This window comes from Cervus elaphus, chromosome 22 (genome assembly GCF_910594005.1).
Source record: "Cervus elaphus chromosome 22, mCerEla1.1, whole genome shotgun sequence".
Lineage (NCBI taxonomy): Eukaryota > Metazoa > Chordata > Mammalia > Artiodactyla > Cervidae > Cervus > Cervus elaphus.
Window position 1 is genome coordinate 9669922 of NC_057836.1, and position 18285 is coordinate 9688206.

Below are 18285 nucleotides of genomic sequence, written 5' to 3' on the forward strand. Positions count from 1 at the left end.
CTGTGGAAAACCCCAACCCAAAACACTATCAACACCAGTTCTATTGTCTTGAATTTTTCTTCCAAAAGACTGAAGAGCTTGAAGTTAGGGGTTAGTCAAACTCTAATAATGCTGGCCACGGCCACTGGTCCCAGGCAGCAAGCAAGCAAGAGCAGCCACTTGAGTTGAGAAGATAACATACCCAGGTTTAGGGGTCTGGAAACACAAGGCTTAGTGAGCAAGAGGCGGAGTTCCAAAGAGCCTTCAGTTCCAAGGATCTACTTGAGAGTTAAGAGACAACTTCTTGTTCCTGTTGGCAACCAAATCTGTACAAATACAGCTGGGAATCTGGGTCAAGAAGTCATCCAACTCTAAAGATTTTGATAATAGTTCAATTTTTTTCTTCTGGAGAAACTGCTCACCATTATCCTACATATATCTACACTAGATAAAAATATTAAAATTCCAGTTTGTCGGAAGAGCCAATTATGGCATTATACTCTAGAATAATACTGATATTTAGACTCTTACCAACTGGCTCTTCCAGAAGGAGTTCAAGTTCAGAACGTGCTTACCCTGATGGTATGCATTTAAAAAAAATGCCCTTCTCACTACAGGGCTTTACCCAGAAAAAATATATATATTATCAGAGGAGGTACTTCTATTTTTTTTTTTTTTTTTAAGAAATGCCAGGTCTTTTTTTGTTTGTTTGTTTATGTGTGGCTGTGCTGTGTCTTCATTGCTGCTCTCAGGCTTTCTCTAGTTGCGGTGCACAGGCTTCCCATTGCCTTGGCTTCTCTTGAAGCGGAGCACCAGCTTCAGTAGTTGCAGCTCACGGACTTACCTGCCCTGTGGCATATGGGATCTTCCCAGACCAGGGCTTGAACTGGTGTCCCCTGCATTGTAAGCCAAATTCTTAACCACTGGACCACCTGAGAACGTACTTCTTTAAGAATCTGAAATCACATTTTAGAGAAGGAATTCCTTATGTTTACATCCTTTTTCTGAAAACCGGTTAGAACCTAGGTTCAAATCCTAGGTCCACTACTTACTATGTGACCTCAAACAAGTTAATCTCTCTGTGCTTCAGTTGTCAGCACAAGGAGAAGTACGAACTTAACATGATGCTGCTGCTGCTGCTCCTAAGTCGCTTCAGTCGTGTCCGACTCTGTGTGACCCCATAGACAGCAGCCCACCAGGCTCCACAGTCCCTGGAATTCTCCAGGCAAGAACACTGGAGTGGGTTGCCATTTCCTTCTCCAATGCATGAAAGTGAAAAGTGAAAGTGAAGTCGCTCAGTTGTGTCCAACTCTTTGCGACCCCATGGACTGCTGCCCACCAGGCTCCTCTGCCCATGGGATTTTCCAGGCAAGAGTACTGGAATGAGTTGCCATTGCCTTCTCCTACTTAACAGGATAGTTTGAAGTAAATCAGCTAATATAAGTAAAGCACTTAGAAGTGCTTGCAAGCCTCAATAACGAATCTTATGCAAATATAACTGTAATCCTTAGGTGACTTACAAATTATAAAAAGTTCAAAAGTTGTGTCCATCAGGGCAGAGGACTCCCAACCACATAGGTTGGGCTAAGGCACACACCTGCTAAGTGCTAATCTGTTTGGTGTAATGGAGTTGTTAAAAAGAAACAAGCCTCAAATACAGTCACTTGTGGGTGCATGCTCAGTCATGTCTCTTTGCAACCCCATGAACTGTAGCCCACCAGGCTCCTGTCCACGAAATTTTCCAGACAAAAATACTGGAGTGGGTTGCCATTTCTTACTCCAGGGAATCTTCCCGGCCCAGAGCTCAAAACCCAGACCTCTTGCTTCTCTTGCACTGGAGTGCAAATTTGGAATGCCTCCAAAATCTGGAGGCAGATTTTTTACCACCGCACCATCTGGGAAGATATCACTTGTGTTAAGCCCAGCCAAGATTTAACACCTAACTAAACTGCAGTTTCAGCCTCTATCAGGAGTAGAATCTTTAACTAATCACTACTGAGCTAATCTGCCTGATAAGACCCTTGCCTTCCTATAAGGGAATGTGCCCTTCCAGCGATACAATCCACTTTATTCTATTAAATACCTTCAATTTTGCACAACTTCTAGGAGCACCTTTCTATTTACTAGCTGGGGTGCTGCCAGATACGTGAGTTGTTTAATAACCCAATTAGATTTTCAAATTTACTCAGTTGAATTTTGTGTTTTAACAGTGAGTTCTGTTGAAGCAGGATTAAAGAAATAACTGAATCGTTATTTTTTAAATTGTTTTTCGAATTTTCTTAACAAAAATCCAAAAAGGAAAAAAAAAAAGCGGGGGGGGGGCGGAGATTTATGCGGGACTGAGTTCATCTTCCTGACACACACACTGCTCTCAAGATAGACCTAGAGAAAATTCAGAGGAAAACTCTATGGCCGCCACCACGGACCAGACGGGAACCTGAAGGCAAAAGGACGGTGGGTCTGTGAGTAGCAAGCCGAAATTCGACACCAAGGAACTGAAATACGGCTCTATACCACTTCAAACTCTGCTCACGGCAGGGAACTTAGCACGCAGGAGCTCCTGGAAAGCGACGGCGGTCGGGCCCACTAACCAAGAAAATCTGCGCCCGACAGCGTCAATAAAGTGCTATGAAATCACCTGGTAAACGGCGTGCTAGATAAACATAAAACGATCGGCGCAGGTAAGACTAGTCCGGGTTCGCGCAAGCACTCAGCCCCAAAATCCCGGTCAGAAAGAGCGGGTGGGAAGAGCCGCTAAATTACAGCCGCGGGCCGGGTCGCCGCCTTGGAACGGAGCCGACGCCCAGGGGAGGGACGGGGAAGCGAAGGGCGGAACAGGCACCAGGGCGGGACTCGCCGGGCCGCCTGGCCAGCCCAGCCCCGGAAGGAACAGAGCCGAGGAACCCGGCACTTAGCTCTACCCGCGGCGAGCTACTGCCGCCGCCGCCGGGGCTACCGCGGCCGCCGAACTCCCAACCCTGCACCCGCAGGAGCCCCAACGCAGCCCGCACCCCGTCAACGGAACCGCCGCCACGGCCTCAAAGCCGGCGCCGCTGACGTCAGGCTGACGTCAGATGTGACGCCGCGGCGGGGCGGGAGCGGGGAGACGGCGCAGGAGGGCGTTTCCGGAGCACGCGCCGGGCGGGGGTCGCTGACGTCGGGCTCAGGTGCGTGCGCTCGCCTGCCCGCCCGCCCGCTTGCCCCGAGCGCGGCCCAGGTGGCGGCCCGCAGCTCCAGGTGGCGTCCTGCAGCGGTGAGGGGGCGAGCGGCGGCAGGCTGTCCGGGCGGCGCGGGGACCGGGGTTAGGGGAGCGGTGGGAGGGCGGCTCGGTTTTTGCACTCACGTGACGGGCGGGGAGGTTGGAGTGGGGGCTGCGAGCTGGGTGGGCCCAGGCCCCCGAGAGCGAGGAGAGCTGTCCGGCCCCACCCCTGACTGGCCTGAGCGTCGCCGCGAAGGACCTTCCCTGGGGCCGGGACTGGGGCTGGGGCCGGGGCCGGACCCGCCGCGCCGCTTCCCGGGGCAGCCCGGTCCTCCGCCGTGGCCCGCACGACCGCCGAAGCTGACAGGAGTTGTCTCCTCCGTAGGGCTGCGTCGAGAGGGTGAGAGTTCGCGCTTTCCGAAGGAGCTGCGTCCGTCTCGGCCCCTCGAGGTCCCGCCGCACCCGAGAGGATGGAGAGCCTCCCCCGAGGCCGCAGCAGGGCCCGCGAACCCACACCGGTCGGCCCTCGTTAGCTGCTCGAAATTTGTGTTTTATCTGCCGCTTAGGCCTTGTCTCCCGAGCCAGTGGCTTCGTGGTTCCAAAGAAATGGAAGAAAAGGAGCGATGTGACCGATTCCATTCGGTCCTCCTGCCTTGAGGCCTGATTGGCATTTGCAGAGAGAAAATACAGCAAGAAAATCGTTGGGTTTTTTTGGAGGGGGTGGAAGAAGGAAAACAAGGTCTTTGATTTTACATGGTTTTTTAAAACTTCTGCACTTTGACAGTGGCGGCGAAATACACTAATCCAAAAGTTATCTTTCTGTTGAGAAGAGGGGGATTATTTTTCCTTTTGAGTCCAACCTTTTCTTCTCCTCGTGACAAAGCATAAATCATGGACACCAGAAAGTAAGGTGGACCTCAGGAATTCTCAAAAGACTGAGAAGCTTACATTCCTCCTCAGGAGGGAAGGGTGGGGTGTTTTTAGCCCTCTCTGGAACCTAAAAGGAAAAACATGAGTTGCGTGCCATGGAAAGGAGACAAGGTCAAATCTGAATCATTGGAGCTGCCCCAGGCAGCACCCCCACAAATCTACCATGAGAAACAGCGCAGGGAGCTCTGTGCTCTGCACGCCCTCAATAACGTCTTCCAGGACAGCAATGCCTTCACCCGGGAAACGCTACAAGAGATTTTCCAGAGGTAGGGACCTCCCCTTCTCGTTGGGGTCTTTATACGTATAGTTTTTGCTCTTTCTGAGTTTCTGTACACGGGGCAACTTCTCTGCTGCATAAACCTTCAAACTAACACATCTTATTAGCTAGATGCTGTTAGCAGGTATAAGGGACACAGGAATGGGAAAGAGAATAATCAGCACCATTTACTGAGCACCTACAGTGGGCTAGGCACAGTGCTAAGAGCCTCAGTGGTGGTATCTCAAGTGATCCCCTCTACAGTCCATTGGAATGTGTAGTTATTACCATTTTGTGGACAGGGCTCAGAGAAGTTGAGTAATTTGCCCAAGGTAACATAACAAGAAATGAAACCAAGCTTAAATCCAGGTTTGTTGCTGTGCTGTTGACCACTATGATATTAATGCCGCTCAAGTCCTGCCCTCAAGGAGTTTAAGAGTCTAGAAGGGGAACCAGATACGTACACACTCAATCACCTGTCAACAGAGTTGAAATGTTGGGTTCCATAAGAAAGTTCATGCACAATACTCAGCTTCTCTGTGAAGCCGTGTGCTGGCCTTGGTGCTTTTTATATGGTGTTTTGTTTAGCTCTCTTAGTTGATTTACTGTCTCTATTTAACTGATAAAGAAAGAGAAGGGGAGAGGTCAGGTAATTTGTCCAAGCAGCTTTGAAGTAGCAAAGCTATAATTTGAAGCTGACTCTAGGTCCCCTCCCCTTTCTACTTCATTCCAGATGGCCTTTCTTATCCACTTTGCAAAGTGCTACCCGACAGGTTGATAAAAGTTCAGCTGTTTTCTCTCGGCTTTGATGTTTTAAAATTTTTCTCTCAAAGAGTTTGAGAGATGGTTCTGCAGTGTCTGGATGAACACAGCAGCATGACTGCAGTCCATAGCAGCTTTGGCAGTGAGCCTGTCTCACTACTCCGGCTTCTAAAGAGTTATCCTGCTCAGTTCTCAGTGTGGAGAGAGCTCAGGAATTCTTCAAGTGGTGCATATTAGCAGTTACAGAAGATCCTTCTCTGACTCCATTCAGAGATGAAATTATGGCCCCAGGAGGGCCTGAATTACAATTGAGAGCAAGCTGTCTGGGGTGATGTTTGAAGCATAGGTATGGACCATTTACCCTGAAAGAACCATAGGCCCTTTCTTAAAAGAATGTTAATCTTGGTGTGCTGAGGAAGTTATAATGAGAGTAATTATTTTCCAAGGTCAATAATAGCCATAGTAATGCCTTAGCAGGGCAAATGTGTCCTTTGCATCATAGCCATTACCTGGCAAGTAGAATGAACTCTCTTCAGGAAATAGGGCCCTGGGAGATGAGATAATTTGTCTCAGATTGCTGGAGGCCAGTCCTTTAGACTGCTTCCTTTTGGCCAGCCATTAATACATCTTCTACTCCTGATTGAATATTTGCAAATTATTTCCTAATCGAAGACTTGGGAGAAGGAAAAGACCCTGAGTGCTTGAATGTGCTTAGGCTTTGAACTCTGACAACCTTACAACCTTATCAGGAGTGATCCTAGGAAACCAGAATTCACCTTAAGCAATTTACCCAGTTTCACTCTTTAGTAAAAGTCAATTTCAAGATTCTGTGTGTCCATTCAGAAGTTTTTCACTTCGATAAATTTGGCCCAGGTCAACATGATGATAATCACTAACACAGATGAGTACTCACTCTGTGCAGAGCACTGTTCTGAGTGCTTTCCTTGTGTTAACTTGCTCCTGACACCCATCTTATGAGGTAGGTCCTGTTACTTCTCATTTTTCCAGATGAGGGAACAGACCTATTAATCGCAGGATTTGGACCCAAGCTTTGTGAATGGAGGACCTGCTTTCCTAACTGCCCTGCTCCTTCCTGAATATTGGGAAGGGATGTCAGAGCAATTGTCAGTAGCTGCTCACTCTTGTAGAAAGTTGGGCCTGGGTCTGAAGATGTGGACTGTGATTATAACCTGTCTGTAGATAATAGCAGGACTCTCTCAGCTGTGTTTTCCCCGATTGAAAGAATGCTAAATATTTGCTAAACTCACATAGAACCAAACTTCTGTTCCTGGCTTTTGAAGCTTCAGCAAGTTGTACTGCATTCTCCAGTTACCTATCAGTGTGATGTAAATGTCCATCTCAAAGTAATAGCAGATCAGCACGTAAAAGAATATTTGTACCCTACCACTCCAGAGGTGGCATTCTGTACAGAGTATTTACTGTGGGAAGATTCTGTGTGGATACACAGAAACAAAGAAGTGTGAAAGGGATCAGAGGGAAAAAAAAATAACAACAACAAAGGGAGAAGAGGTGAGGGAGAGAGGATGGAATTTTTTAAGCAAACATTACCAGTTGCCTGCAGTGTGCCAGGCACCACTCGGCACTGTAAAGAAAGCAAGCTGAACAAGACTTAGCCACAGAGAAGTAATACAGCTCAGAACTGTACACTGACCCAGCTTGAGAATAGATTTAAGTGAATTAGAACTTTGGAATTTAGAGCAGTTTAAAGGGAAAAAGATAATCTGTTTGGATCTTAGCAGAAGAGTAATGTTGACAGTAATGTTAACTAGATAATTTTAAATTCCCAAATCTAAAGTTCTGTGCTGTTTTGAAGATGTGGTTGATAAATGGTAGAAATGGGGAAAAGTTTTTAATTAATGCCATTTGTTGAGAGGAAGTTCATCCCTGCAGTTGAATTCTAGCCAGGTAGAAGAAATACAAAAGCAGGGTGGAGTTTCAGCGCAGTTGTGCATATGAGATGATGACTCATGGTTGAAATGGGAATGAATAGGGATTTGGAAAGAACTAAGCTAATGACAGCAACACAGAAACAGGGGAGAGACAGCCAGATGTGACAGGCTCAGTCCAGGATTTGAAGATAGTGGTCACGGTTGTAATAGCAGAGAGGTTGTTGGTTTGGAAAGGATGAACAACTGAAGTGGAGAAAAGATCAAACTGTGAGGGAGTATAGATACTGGTGAACATCCTCTTCCACAAAGAAGCCCTCCTGCGCCCCATTAAAAAGTCCCTGAGCGCACATTTAAAGGAAGGAGCCACATTTAAAGGTATGGTGTTTGCCAACTGAGAAAACGTGTTGTTGAGTATTAACCTCTGGAGATTTAAATTTTCTTATCCAAGGGCCAGGCCGACTCCTCCTCCTCATCGCTGTCACCTACAGAATCCTTCGGTGTGCCTGGCCTTGTAATCTGTGCTTTATGTATCTAAAAATTTAAAAACACATCAGGAGGTACTGAGCCATATTTTCTAAGGTCACACCTCTTCAGAACTGATAAAAAGGAAAAAATTGAGAGAAAAGAAATCTTGATGAAATGTCTCCATATCTCTTTTTCATTGAAACCTGAAGCATCACCTTAGACAAACACAGTGGTAACCACAAGAGAGGACCAGAGGCTTAACTGAGGACACAGACATCAGTGGAAAACTAGAGTAGAACCCATCTTCTCACTTGTGGATGACTTCACGTCTCATGGCTCTTACCTCTGCCTTGGTGACAAAAATGAGAGGCTAGTGTATAGTGCAGAATCTCTGTGGGAATAATTAAGACAGTCTTTAACAGGAGTTTGCCAAGGAATCTCAAGAAGACATTCCACTGAGACAAAGTAGATTTCCCATGGGATTCAGCGGGAGCATGTGTTGACGTATCCAGGAGACTGTTGAGTGTAGCTTAGGTTTAGAGGTGGATTCCTAGCTCTGCTACTCACTAGCTGTATATGACTGTACAAGCCATGCTGACCTCTGTACCTCAGCTTCCTTGTTTACACTGTGGGGTTAATCTCAAGATTGTTGGAAGGATTACGTGATAAATCTCTTAACAGTAGCTAACACAGTGGGCACCTGATTATTAAAGTAAAAACAAGTACTGGTTTAATGGGCACAATGGATAGATCCCACTTCTTCAAAAAAATTTTTACCTTTTTTTTTTTGGCTGCACCCAGCCTGCGGCAGCTTAGTTTCCCAACCAGGGATTGAACCCATGCCCCTGCACAGGAAGCACAGAGTCTGAACCACTGGACCACCAGGGAAGTCCCTGGATTCACTTATTCAAATGACCTCTCCTCTAGGATTGAGATGGAAACCATTCTTGGCCTTTCCTATATTGATTGGTTTGGCACACACATGGTTATTCAGTTGCTAGTGCCCAGCTATTAGAGATATAGTCACGCCTTCACTTTGGGAATTTATTTATGTAGCCACTCCTCCATTGGCTATTTCACTGGACAAGTGTGAAATAACCGAATTCTTCAGTGGTCCCATAAGATAGGAATAGTTCCACATTTACCGGTAAGCTAACAGGCGTGGAGATTAAATCTCAAAATTGATACTGATGCTGCTTGGATGTGAACTCAAATATGTGTGGTCCTCTAGATTGTCCTCTTTTTTTCCTACTACATTGGAGTCAAGAAGGATTTCATGGAAGAGGTTGGGTGTTAGGTGGAACTTGAAGAAGCTTTAGGATTTAGCTTGGAACAAGGACTAGGATAAAGAAGAGAGGCCACATGGCCATGGTACCTGAAGTACACTAAGCCCAATGAAAGGGAAACAGCAGGTCAGGTGGGGCTGGGAGGGTTGGAGTTGGCCGCGAGGCAACTGGTGCCATTGGCAGTTCTTATGTGAGTAATTGAAATGACGCTTTGGTGAATGATGTGGCAGGAACATACAGGCTGAGTAGGTGGAAGGAGTGTTCGGAAGCACGGAGGTCAATTTAGGAACCTGTTTCAAAATATCCAGGTGTGAGATGAGGGGCCTCCAGTTAGGGGGAGAGAGTAGGAATAGACTAGGCAAGGGTTTGAATCTGAGACAAGATGCAGGACAAGGGGAAGCCCTTGGAAACTCTAGTCCTCGGAGATGCACTTCAAAAAACTGTGCAGTCAAGGATGTCTGGGAACTGAAACCTTTTATCACCGCCCTCCCAACCCACCACCAACCTCTGTCTCCTGGAGACTCAAGGTAAATATTAGCATTTTAGGGGCGTCAAGGAATCCTGCAGGAAACCTGTTTACTTGATTGATTGAGCTACTGTGTTGAGCACCTTCTGTGATCCTTTGGGAACACACTGAGGGGACAGCACAGCACTGAGGTTCCAGCCTGGGGGTAGTCAGGTGGTAACAGGTGGAGGACTCGGCAGTTTCTCTGCGGGAATCTTCATGCATCTACTGGCTGGAGACTTCACTGAAGGGATTGAGAAGCTATTGAAAAGTTGGTGAAGGAAAGCAACTTGATATATCTTGAGATAGGCTTTCTTCCATAGGCTTTCTCTTTTAATCCAAGTGCCCAAGAATGCACTGAGAGCCTTTATATCCTATCAAGCTACATTTTAGACCCAAGCCAAGGGACTTGGCTGGCCTTTCCTCTTATTAGCCCACAGGCAAGTCAGAAAACATGTCCAATAGTAACCTGTAATTAAATTAGAGCAGGTGGATGTAAGAGGAAATGACTGGGAGAAAGTAAAGGTTGGCTGGTCAGAAAAGGTCTCTAGGGCAGTAACACTTGAGACCCACATAATGAGGAGCAGACCAAGTGGAGATGTAGGGGAAGAGCATTTCAGACATCAGAGACAGTGAGCGAGCGCAGAGGCCTGAAAGAGAGAAAGGGCTTGTGTGTCCAGGTGGTAGACAGAAGGTCTTTGTGCTGCGAGGTAGTGATGAGGTCAGCAGAACCCTAAGGGTCTTACAGACCCGCCAATGTCATTTAGATTGTATTTAAGTGCTTTGGGAGCCTAGGGTTTAAGCAGTGGCAAGAGTATTTTGGAAAAATACCAGTATGGTTGCTGTGTGTAGAGTCTAAGATCTCTTAAGTTTTTAGAGTTGACTGCAAGATCTGATTCTCTTCTGGAGATGGCAGTTAGCAACCTCCTAGATAGCTGCTCTCCACCTGTATTCCTGAGGAACTCACAAGGTGTGCTGCCCCTGCCTTTCCACAGGTCCTGGCCTGCGCAGCCTGCGAAAGCAAATTAATAAGATCAGAAATGTCTCCAGATCTGACCTTATCTGACTATGGAGGAGTGGCTAAAGAGGCCTGACCCAAAGATGGCTTAAAGCCAGCGGGTGAACCAGACTGCAGTTGAGTTTTATTTGTCTGGTGGCAAAAATATTTTTCAATTGGTGTATTTTCTTTCAAATTCCAGTATTTCACACACGTGTATATTTGGAATACCTTTAGGTGGTTCATACATTTCAGTTTAATGCTGTTTTTAATTGCTTTCCCTGTGGCCCCTGTTCATACATTGATGTTACCTGTGTGTAGGCCTTTGAGTATTTAATCATTAACAATTACCAAGTATGCAGGCCTTAAATAGGAAGCATTTAAATTGTAAAAAACAAAACTAATGACAGATATTATCCATGCAAATCAAAATATCAAATACTATTTTCTAATGTTAAAAAAAAAAAAGGCTGTAAAACAGGAAGATCAGCAAAGAAGATTTCAGAAAAGGGAAGTCTGGGGATTTCATAAATGAGAGATTTCTTTCTTTATATCCATTGAATTCACTATAGACGTACTTTCTGAATGGCAGGCAGATAGGCGCCACCACTGCTGAATTACCGTTTTGCATCAAAAGAAAGATAAATCCCTAGGACAGCAGGAGCCCATACTACAAAATACTTTAGTAAAAGCTGGTTACATTAACTTGAGTGGACCGCAACAGGCTTCCAGGGGCAGTGGTGTAAAGTGTCTTCTGTCCCTGCCAGTGTGGGGCCAGGAGGGCTTGGGCTGTCCAGCCAATCTCAGCTTCCCTCCTGTCACATTTGCAGGTTATCTCCAAACACCATGGTGACCCCCCACAAGAAGAGCATGCTGGGAAATGGGAACTACGATGTGAACGTCATTATGGCAGCACTTCAGACCAAAGGCTATGAAGCTGTTTGGTGGGACAAGCGCAGGTAATCGAACCAGGCTTGACTTGAAGGGATCTGGCACTCAGCTGGAAAGGAAGCCAGTGGTGGGGTTACAGCCGGGGAATCCTGGGGAGTCGGCTGACACCGTGGAGCCTGACTTTGTTTCTGTTCTGCAGGGATGTCGGCGCCATTGCTCTCACAAACGTTATGGGCTTCATCATGAACCTGCCCTCCAGCCTGTGCTGGGGTCCCCTGAAGCTGCCACTCAAAAGGCAGCACTGGATCTGTGTTCGAGAGGTGGGAGGTGCCTACTACAACCTCGACTCCAAACTGAAGATGCCCGAGTGGATTGGAGGCGAGAGCGAGCTCAGGTACCTGTGTGGCTGGTGTAGTGGCAAGTTGAACTTACCTTTGGTATTTGACAAGGCAAGTGAAACTCCTAGCTCTGTGGATCCTCTCCCTGTTGTTACTTAGAATCATAGGGTCTTAGATTTAAAAGACCTGAATCTTCCATGGCCTCTGAGGATGTTAAGTCCCCTGGTAGAGAAGTGCCATTACCTTGGATGCTGGCTTTCTGGTTTGGTGGGACTGCCCTTGTAACATTCTCCAGCTTAGACAGTTGTGACAGTATAGCTGCCAGTTCAGAGAAACGAAGACAGACATTTGGGCCAGAGACGGCTAAATTTTCTTAGGACCAAAGAAGAAACGTTTTCTTTTTTTTTTTTTTAACAATTAGAAGTCCTTTTAGAGTACTTGGGGCTCTCTTCCTCACAGAACTGGCTACTGTTGGCAGTAATATATGAGGATGAGCAAAAATTCAGATTGGAAATTTAACTGGAAAGATTGAGAGATAACCAAACGTGGACTGTTCCAAGAACAAGATGACTAGACTGTGTTCAGGACTGCCAAGGGTATAAATAACAAGATTACTGCCTGGCAGTGAACATGTGGCCCCAAGACTGGCATTTGCAATTTTACTAGCATTTCTTTCTTTTCTTTTGTTTTTTTATGCTTCAGAAGACACAAGTCTTAACTTTTCTTGAGAACAAAGTTATATACAAATCATGTTCCCTAGAAATGATAGCTGAATAAAAAAGAACAAGTGGCTCCTGGGTCATTGTTTCAGGTTAGAGAAAGTGAAAGTGAAAAGTGAAAGTGAAGTCACTCAGTCGTATCCAACTCTTTGTGACCCCATGGACTGTAGCCTACCAGGCTCTTCTGTCCATGGGATTTTCCAGGCAAGAGTACTGGAGTGGGTTGCCATTTCCTTCTCCATTTACTAGCATTTCATTTTCTCTTTCATCTATCCTTTTTTTCCTGTAGGAAATTTTTAAAACATCATTTGCGAGGAAAGAACTGTGAACTCCTGCTGGTGGTACCAGAAGAGGTGGAGGCCCATCAGAGTTGGAGGGCTGATGTGTGATGCAGTCCCGCCCAGCCTCCCCTCACCTCAGCCCCCTGAAATCCTCTGTGATGTGCTGTGGCCTCTACCGTGGGTCTGCCCTTGCCACTTCCCCAAACATCTCATCGGGTCTTTTGTCCCCTCCAATTTGACAGTGCAATAGGACAGACATGTGGACTGTTACAAGAACCAACCAGCGTTACTTGCTCCTGGAAAAAGAAAGTAGGAGCTCTGTGTGCTTAGGGCGAGCTGTGGAGACCTTGGTTTTATGTAAAAGAGAAAGAAAGGTGGGTCTTAGCTTCCTTTCCCCATTTCTATGAGGGCTTGACAGAGGCTCTGCTGGAGTTCACTGCTGCTCTGTCTGACTCACCTGGAGATGCTGCCTCCCCTTCCCCTTTCCTGGCAACCAGTGAGTCTGAACACGAAGTCCAAAGCCCACAGGACTGGTTGGAAGGCCTCAGAGCAGAAAGGCCTCTCAGGAAACCATCTCCTAACTGCAGCAGCTGTACAGCATGCTGTCTCCAACCCTCTATGCCACCCTGACCCCATTTTTAAGAGTGGTTTATGACCATCCTTGAAGTTTTATAATGAAAAGTTCTCTAATATTCCATGCCGGGTGGTTGAATCCTGCAGTATTCTAACATGACAGGGTGAGCTAGATACCTGAGGATGTGGCCAAACCCAGGCTAGGGACAGGCACGGACAGCCTGTCTGCCTCACTCCAGCATTGTCTCTGCCACTTCACTGCACTGGTTTAGGAGGTTTGGGGACACAAGACAGGCCAAAGGGCAGTTTTCCCAGCTGACCCACCCGGTAAAAGCAGAAAAAAATAAGACTGCCTTCACCATCAAATTCTACTAGTTTGAGACAGCGTTGGGCAAGGGAAGTATTGTGAAGCTAAGCCCTCAGAGATTTGGAGCAGCTCGAATTAGAAGCCCTAGGCTTGGAGTCATTCTGGTGACCAGAAGCAGAGCCCTCACGCTGGGTAGATACGTGCATCCTGCTTAGGACCTGGGTTTGTCATCTCTGGAGTTTCTTTTACCGATAACTGAGAACTGACCCACCCCTACCTCTTTAAATAGCTGTAGGCCACTTTTCTCCTGGTAACTTTGGAAAACAAGAGGAGGAGAAATAAGTGTTAGACTACACCGCCTGTCACCAAAGGGGCCATGGTTGTCTCAAGGCAAGGGGGCAGGCAGGGGTGGCCTGTCCAGCCCTTCACAGATCAATGGTCTTGGCAGGTCTGCGAGCTGCCCCACTGGCCAGGCTCCTCTCCAGCAGCAGAGCCAGCCTGGGGCTTGCATGTCCAGCCTGAGCAAGCTTAACGGGATGAAGCTGAGGCTTTCTCCCCACTGTGACTGGAGTGCATGTTTACACCAGCACTTTTTCTGCACATGTATCTTCAATCCCACAAGGCCATTTTTTTAACGCTGAGTAACAGAGGCCACCAAGCAGCTACTGCGTTTCACCCTCTCAGCAAGTGGCCGCAGTCTCTTCTGCACCATTTTCTACACCAGACCTGCTTGGCACCACAGGGAGCGCGTCACCCCTGCACAATGACATTCCAACCACCACCAGCCAGAAGTTACAGCCAACCTTGCTGACTGTCACAAGCAGGACCTTGGGTCCATTGGCACTGTCAGTGATGTAAGCCATTTCCTGGGAGGAGGAGAAAACTCCTCGCCACCAGTCTGCTTGGGCCTGTGCAGATGGCACTTCAAAGGAGTCCTCATGCACTTGGAGTCCATAAGCCAATGGGATATGCAAAGACGCTTAACCATTTCAGGGCTGGTTCCTCTGTTCATATCCAATTCTGGTGCTTAGGAACAGGGACCTATGCTGATGCCCGAGGGCAGAAAGCCCCACTTCCTTTAAGGAAGTGGGCAGGCCTGACCCTGACACCTAGTCAGGGGCAACCCTAGGCTTTTTGTTTTTCTCTTGCTTTTCCTTTTTGTTGGCCTTGTGCTGGGTTTGTTTACAAAAGATGTATTTTGTTTAACCAAATATTAAAAATGGAAACTCCGTACATAAATTTCATCTGTCTGAATTCTGTAACCATGTACAGTTTAAAAAGTGAACTTTAGTTTTAGAAGGCATTCACAACTGCTCTAAGTCATCTTTTAGAGACATACTGTGTTTTGGTCAAACCTCTCACTTCAAAAATCCAGATGAGTCACCAAGTACGACTTGACTCAGAAGTCTAAGACATTTCTCAATTTAACTTCTAAAAACTAGGCTCCACAACATGAAGAACCCTAACCTTCATCTAAGTACAAGTTTTCCTTACTGACAAGTGATATATTTTTCCCTGATTAACAAGTAGATCAGTATTTCAGGAGGGCCTGGGAGGCCCCAACCTCAAGTACATTGCAGGATTCTGAGTAGGGCTGTCTAGATTTGAATTCAGATCAGGCATTTTCTGTTCAGCCTGGAGCAGATCATTTAACCTTTCTGGGACTGTCTTCTGTAAAATGAGAATACTACCACCTCCTCATGTGTACAATACGGTTCCAGCAACCCACATGAAAGGCTTAGTATTGTTACTAGCACAATGCCAATAAAAATGTATGTTAAGTGGAGAAACTACAGAGTTCAAAGATAGGGCTACAACTGGATTCACCATCAAGAGCTCATCAGCAATTACAGTTGATCCTCAAACAGCACAGGTTTGAACTATAAGGGTCTGCTCTATACATGAAATTTTTTCAATGAATACGACAGTACCACGACCTGGACTGAAGACACACAGAGGGCCACTGATAAAAGAAATGCACAGACTTGATTGCATGATGGGTTAGTCCCCCCAACCCTTTATTTTTCAAGGGTCAACTGTATTTTTAAAAAAACAAACCCAAGATGTTCTACTTGCAACCTTCCTACTCCCAGACTAGAAATCAATACTGTCACTCTTTACAAGTCCTTTATAATTTTTTTTTGGGTGGGGGCGGGGTGGGGGGTTGGGATTTGCTGCATGGCCATGTGGAATCTTAGTTCCCTGACCAGGGATCAAACCTGTACCCCCTGCAGTGGAAGTGCAGAGTCTTTAACTACTGAACCACTAGAGAATCTGCCTCTCAATGCAGTTTTTGATCCCTGGGTCAGGAAGATCTTGGCAACCCCCTCCAGAATTCTTGCCCGGGAAATCCCATGGACAGAGGAGCCTGGCAGGCTACAGTGCATGGGGTCCCAAAGAGTCAGACACTACTTAATGACTGAAACAACGTCACTGTAGACTGTGCAAGTACATAAACCCAATCCTCTGTTGGCGGACCTGAAAGTGACTGCTGGAACTCGGAGAGGTTCTTGGACAAAGAGGAATTTTCCACCTTTGTGGCCTTTAGGGGTCAATCGGTATTAAATGGTGCTGCTGGCTTAGGTGAGAGAAGACGTCTTTGCCCTTCTAAAACGGTCTAAGTCATCTCCAGGTATGTATCACAAGCACTTGGAAGACTTTTTTTTGTTGTTGGAATCATCTTTTTTTAATATTTAAATACAAAAAGTGAGCACTGACTTTTTTTTTTTCCTTTTTAGACACATATACACACAAGGCTAACAGCCGAAATATTGGAGGAAATGAGCTCCTGCTCTGTCCTCCAGTCCCCATCTTGTGGCTGAAGCTGCCAGCCCTCCCTCCATCCTTTCAGAAATTCACAGTGGCTGCTTTGCAGCAGAGCTGTAATTAATGCATTTTGTATTTTATCTTGTGTGCATACCCTTCCCCAGCATCTCCATTCTATTGTTAATGGTCAGGGGCACGTCCTTCTCCACAGCATCAGTTTCCCACCCCAGCAATGGAATTGTGAGATCTTCCACCAGGAGTAATTTAGTGAGGGGGGTGGGGTGGCCAGAGCTGGAGTAACCGTCTGCGTTGCTGCACTCTGGTATCAGCATGAGGAGAGAAGAAATAGGACAGTGGAGGGCACAGCTGCAAGTGAGGAGTCTCTCCATGAGCCAATGTGGGGAGAATTCCTGCCACCAGGTTTATAGAGCAATGTGCCAAAGTTTAAAAAAAAAAAAAAATCCAATAATCAGCAGTTCAAACACTATTGAATTTTCAAACTTCTTCCACCAAGACAGCTCAAATATAGCAGTAGCAATCTAGATTTTTCCGGGAAGTGAAGGTAGAGCCCCAGGCATTCCTCCTGACAGCCCTGTATTAGGCCCTAGAAGTATCTGGAAAAGAAAAGGACGGGTGTAAGGCATTGTACAGACCCAAGGGTCTCATTTTCATCATACCTGTCTGGGCAGACAAAGTCTATGAAAACAATGTTGTGAAAACAATGCTCAGGTAGCTAAAGGGCTTGGGCCAGATCCCAATCCTGCATGGCACATTAACTGCCCTACTTCGGCACTGGAGGAATAAACAAACTTGTGTCGCCACTGCTGGCAAAACGCCCAGGGTCTGGGCTCACCTGCCGTTGCTGCAGCTGCTGCTGTTGCTCCATCTGCAACTTCTCAGTTTCAAAGACGACCGGAAGAACCAGGATCATGAAGGAAGTGGTTCCAATCCACAAGGCTGCCCTGGAAAACCTGCACAGGGAGCATGAGCATGATGGCGAGACAAAGAGAGACAGCTTCCCCAAGAACGAACTAGTAACCAAACCTCTCACCTTGCACACACCGATGTTTTTGATAAACGTGTTCTACCCAACCCTGCACCGCACTCCTGCCAGAAACAGGAGGAGCAGTTCTGGGGGGCTGTATATGTAATAAGAGTCTGAACTGAGTTCTCACAATGCTGCTTTTATTACACATTATCTCACATAATCTGATCCTCACAAAGACCCCCACGCGATAACAATCCTCACTTCACAGAGGAGAAAATCGAGACCAAGAAAGGTTAGGGTGGCACCAATCCAAGGTCAGTGATCCAGGAGGCCTCCAACCCAGGTCTGCTGCTTCCAAAGCCCGTGTTCATTCAGGGCACCTCGGTCACGCCAGGCACATCCCAATATCTTGGCCCTTGTCCCTTACCTGTACATTTTTTGAGCCACGAAGAGGGAAAGATCAAAAGTGGCTCCAGCCGCGGACCGGACCCTCTCCGGGAACATCTCCGTCAGACCCCACAGTCTCTCCGATAGGGTTTCATCTAGCTGTGGTGGAGGAGGCGTGGATATGGGCCGAAGCTGCGGCGACGCCGGGACACCCCGGCCCCAGCAGGGCATCACCCCGCCTCCCGGAGACGCCTCCGCTGAGACCTCTCCAGGCTCCGCGACGCGCCTTCGTCCAGATTCCGCACCACGCGGACCCCACACCCCCACTCCCTGCCCACACTTTCCAGCCCCTCCCTGCCCTGCGGTTCTCAGTACCTCCTCGTCGTCGTCTTCCTCCAGCTCTTCCTCAGGCTTCTCGGCATCGCCTTTCGGAAGCAATTCGTCCGGGGAGAGGGGGGCCCCAGGGCCGGCGGCGGCGGCGGCGGCCATGGCTGTGGGGGACACCGGAAGCGGAAAAGAAGAGGCGAGTGCAGCGACGGCGGCGGATAGAGCCGCTCTTCCGGGAGCCGGGTCTTGGCCGACTGGGGAAGAGCGCCGCCCTCTGGCGGATCGACTTCACCGGCCTTCAAAAGGCAGAAGGGAACGTGACACACCTGGAAAATTTGTTAGGGCAGAGTCTGGTGTGCCCGCGGTAATTCTGTTCAGTGGACTTAGGGTGAGCCTGGAAATCTGCATTTTATTAATAA

At 47.3% G+C, this 18285-nt stretch overlaps 2 protein-coding genes across 5 annotated transcripts; one reads left to right on the top strand and one right to left on the bottom strand.

The window, feature by feature from the left end:
• Positions 1-2505: 2505 nt before the first annotated feature.
• JOSD1 (Josephin domain containing 1) lies at positions 2506-14628 on the top strand. 4 transcript variants are annotated; one of them, XM_043882394.1, is made up of 5 exons: positions 2506-2660; positions 3564-4374; positions 11120-11248; positions 11380-11574; positions 12527-14628. In XM_043882394.1, exons 2-5 carry the CDS (start codon positions 4190-4192, stop codon positions 12624-12626), a joined length of 609 nt encoding a protein of 202 aa, XP_043738329.1. In that variant the 5' UTR covers positions 2506-2660; positions 3564-4189; the 3' UTR covers positions 12627-14628. The 4 variants fall into 4 exon arrangements, with proteins under 4 accessions (XP_043738329.1, XP_043738326.1, XP_043738328.1 ...); XM_043882391.1 differs by lacking the exon at positions 2506-2660 and adding an exon at positions 2882-3232; XM_043882393.1 differs by lacking the exon at positions 2506-2660 and adding an exon at positions 2882-3216.
• A 1428-nt stretch (positions 14629-16056) lies between these two features.
• On the bottom strand, positions 16057-18073 carry TOMM22 (translocase of outer mitochondrial membrane 22). The gene is made up of 4 exons (XM_043882398.1): positions 17915-18073; positions 17580-17698; positions 17018-17135; positions 16057-16778 (listed from the first exon to the last, which is right to left on the bottom strand). The coding sequence occupies exons 1-4, from the start codon at positions 18026-18028 to the stop codon at positions 16704-16706; spliced, it is 426 nt and encodes a 141-aa protein (XP_043738333.1). The 5' UTR covers positions 18029-18073; the 3' UTR covers positions 16057-16703.
• Positions 18074-18285: the final 212 nt, after the last annotated feature.

Coding starts and splice junctions, on each gene's coding strand:
- JOSD1 (XM_043882394.1), top strand. CDS start 4,190: ATGAGTTGCGTGCCATGGAAAGGAGACAAGGTCAAATCTGAATCATTG. Junction 4,375..11,119: donor CTACAAGAGATTTTCCAGAG/GTAGGGACCTCC, acceptor TCACATTTGCAG/GTTATCTCCAAACACCATGG. Junction 11,575..12,526: donor GGAGGCGAGAGCGAGCTCAG/GTACCTGTGTGG, acceptor TTTTTCCTGTAG/GAAATTTTTAAAACATCATT.
- TOMM22 (XM_043882398.1), bottom strand. CDS start 18,028: ATGGCCGCCGCCGCCGCCGCCGGCCCTGGGGCCCCCCTCTCCCCGGAC. Junction 17,699..17,914: donor AGGAAGACGACGACGAGGAG/GTACTGAGAACC, acceptor CCTCCACCACAG/CTAGATGAAACCCTATCGGA. Junction 16,779..17,017: donor AGCAGCTGCAGCAACGGCAG/GTGAGCCCAGAC, acceptor TTTCTTTTCCAG/ATACTTCTAGGGCCTAATAC.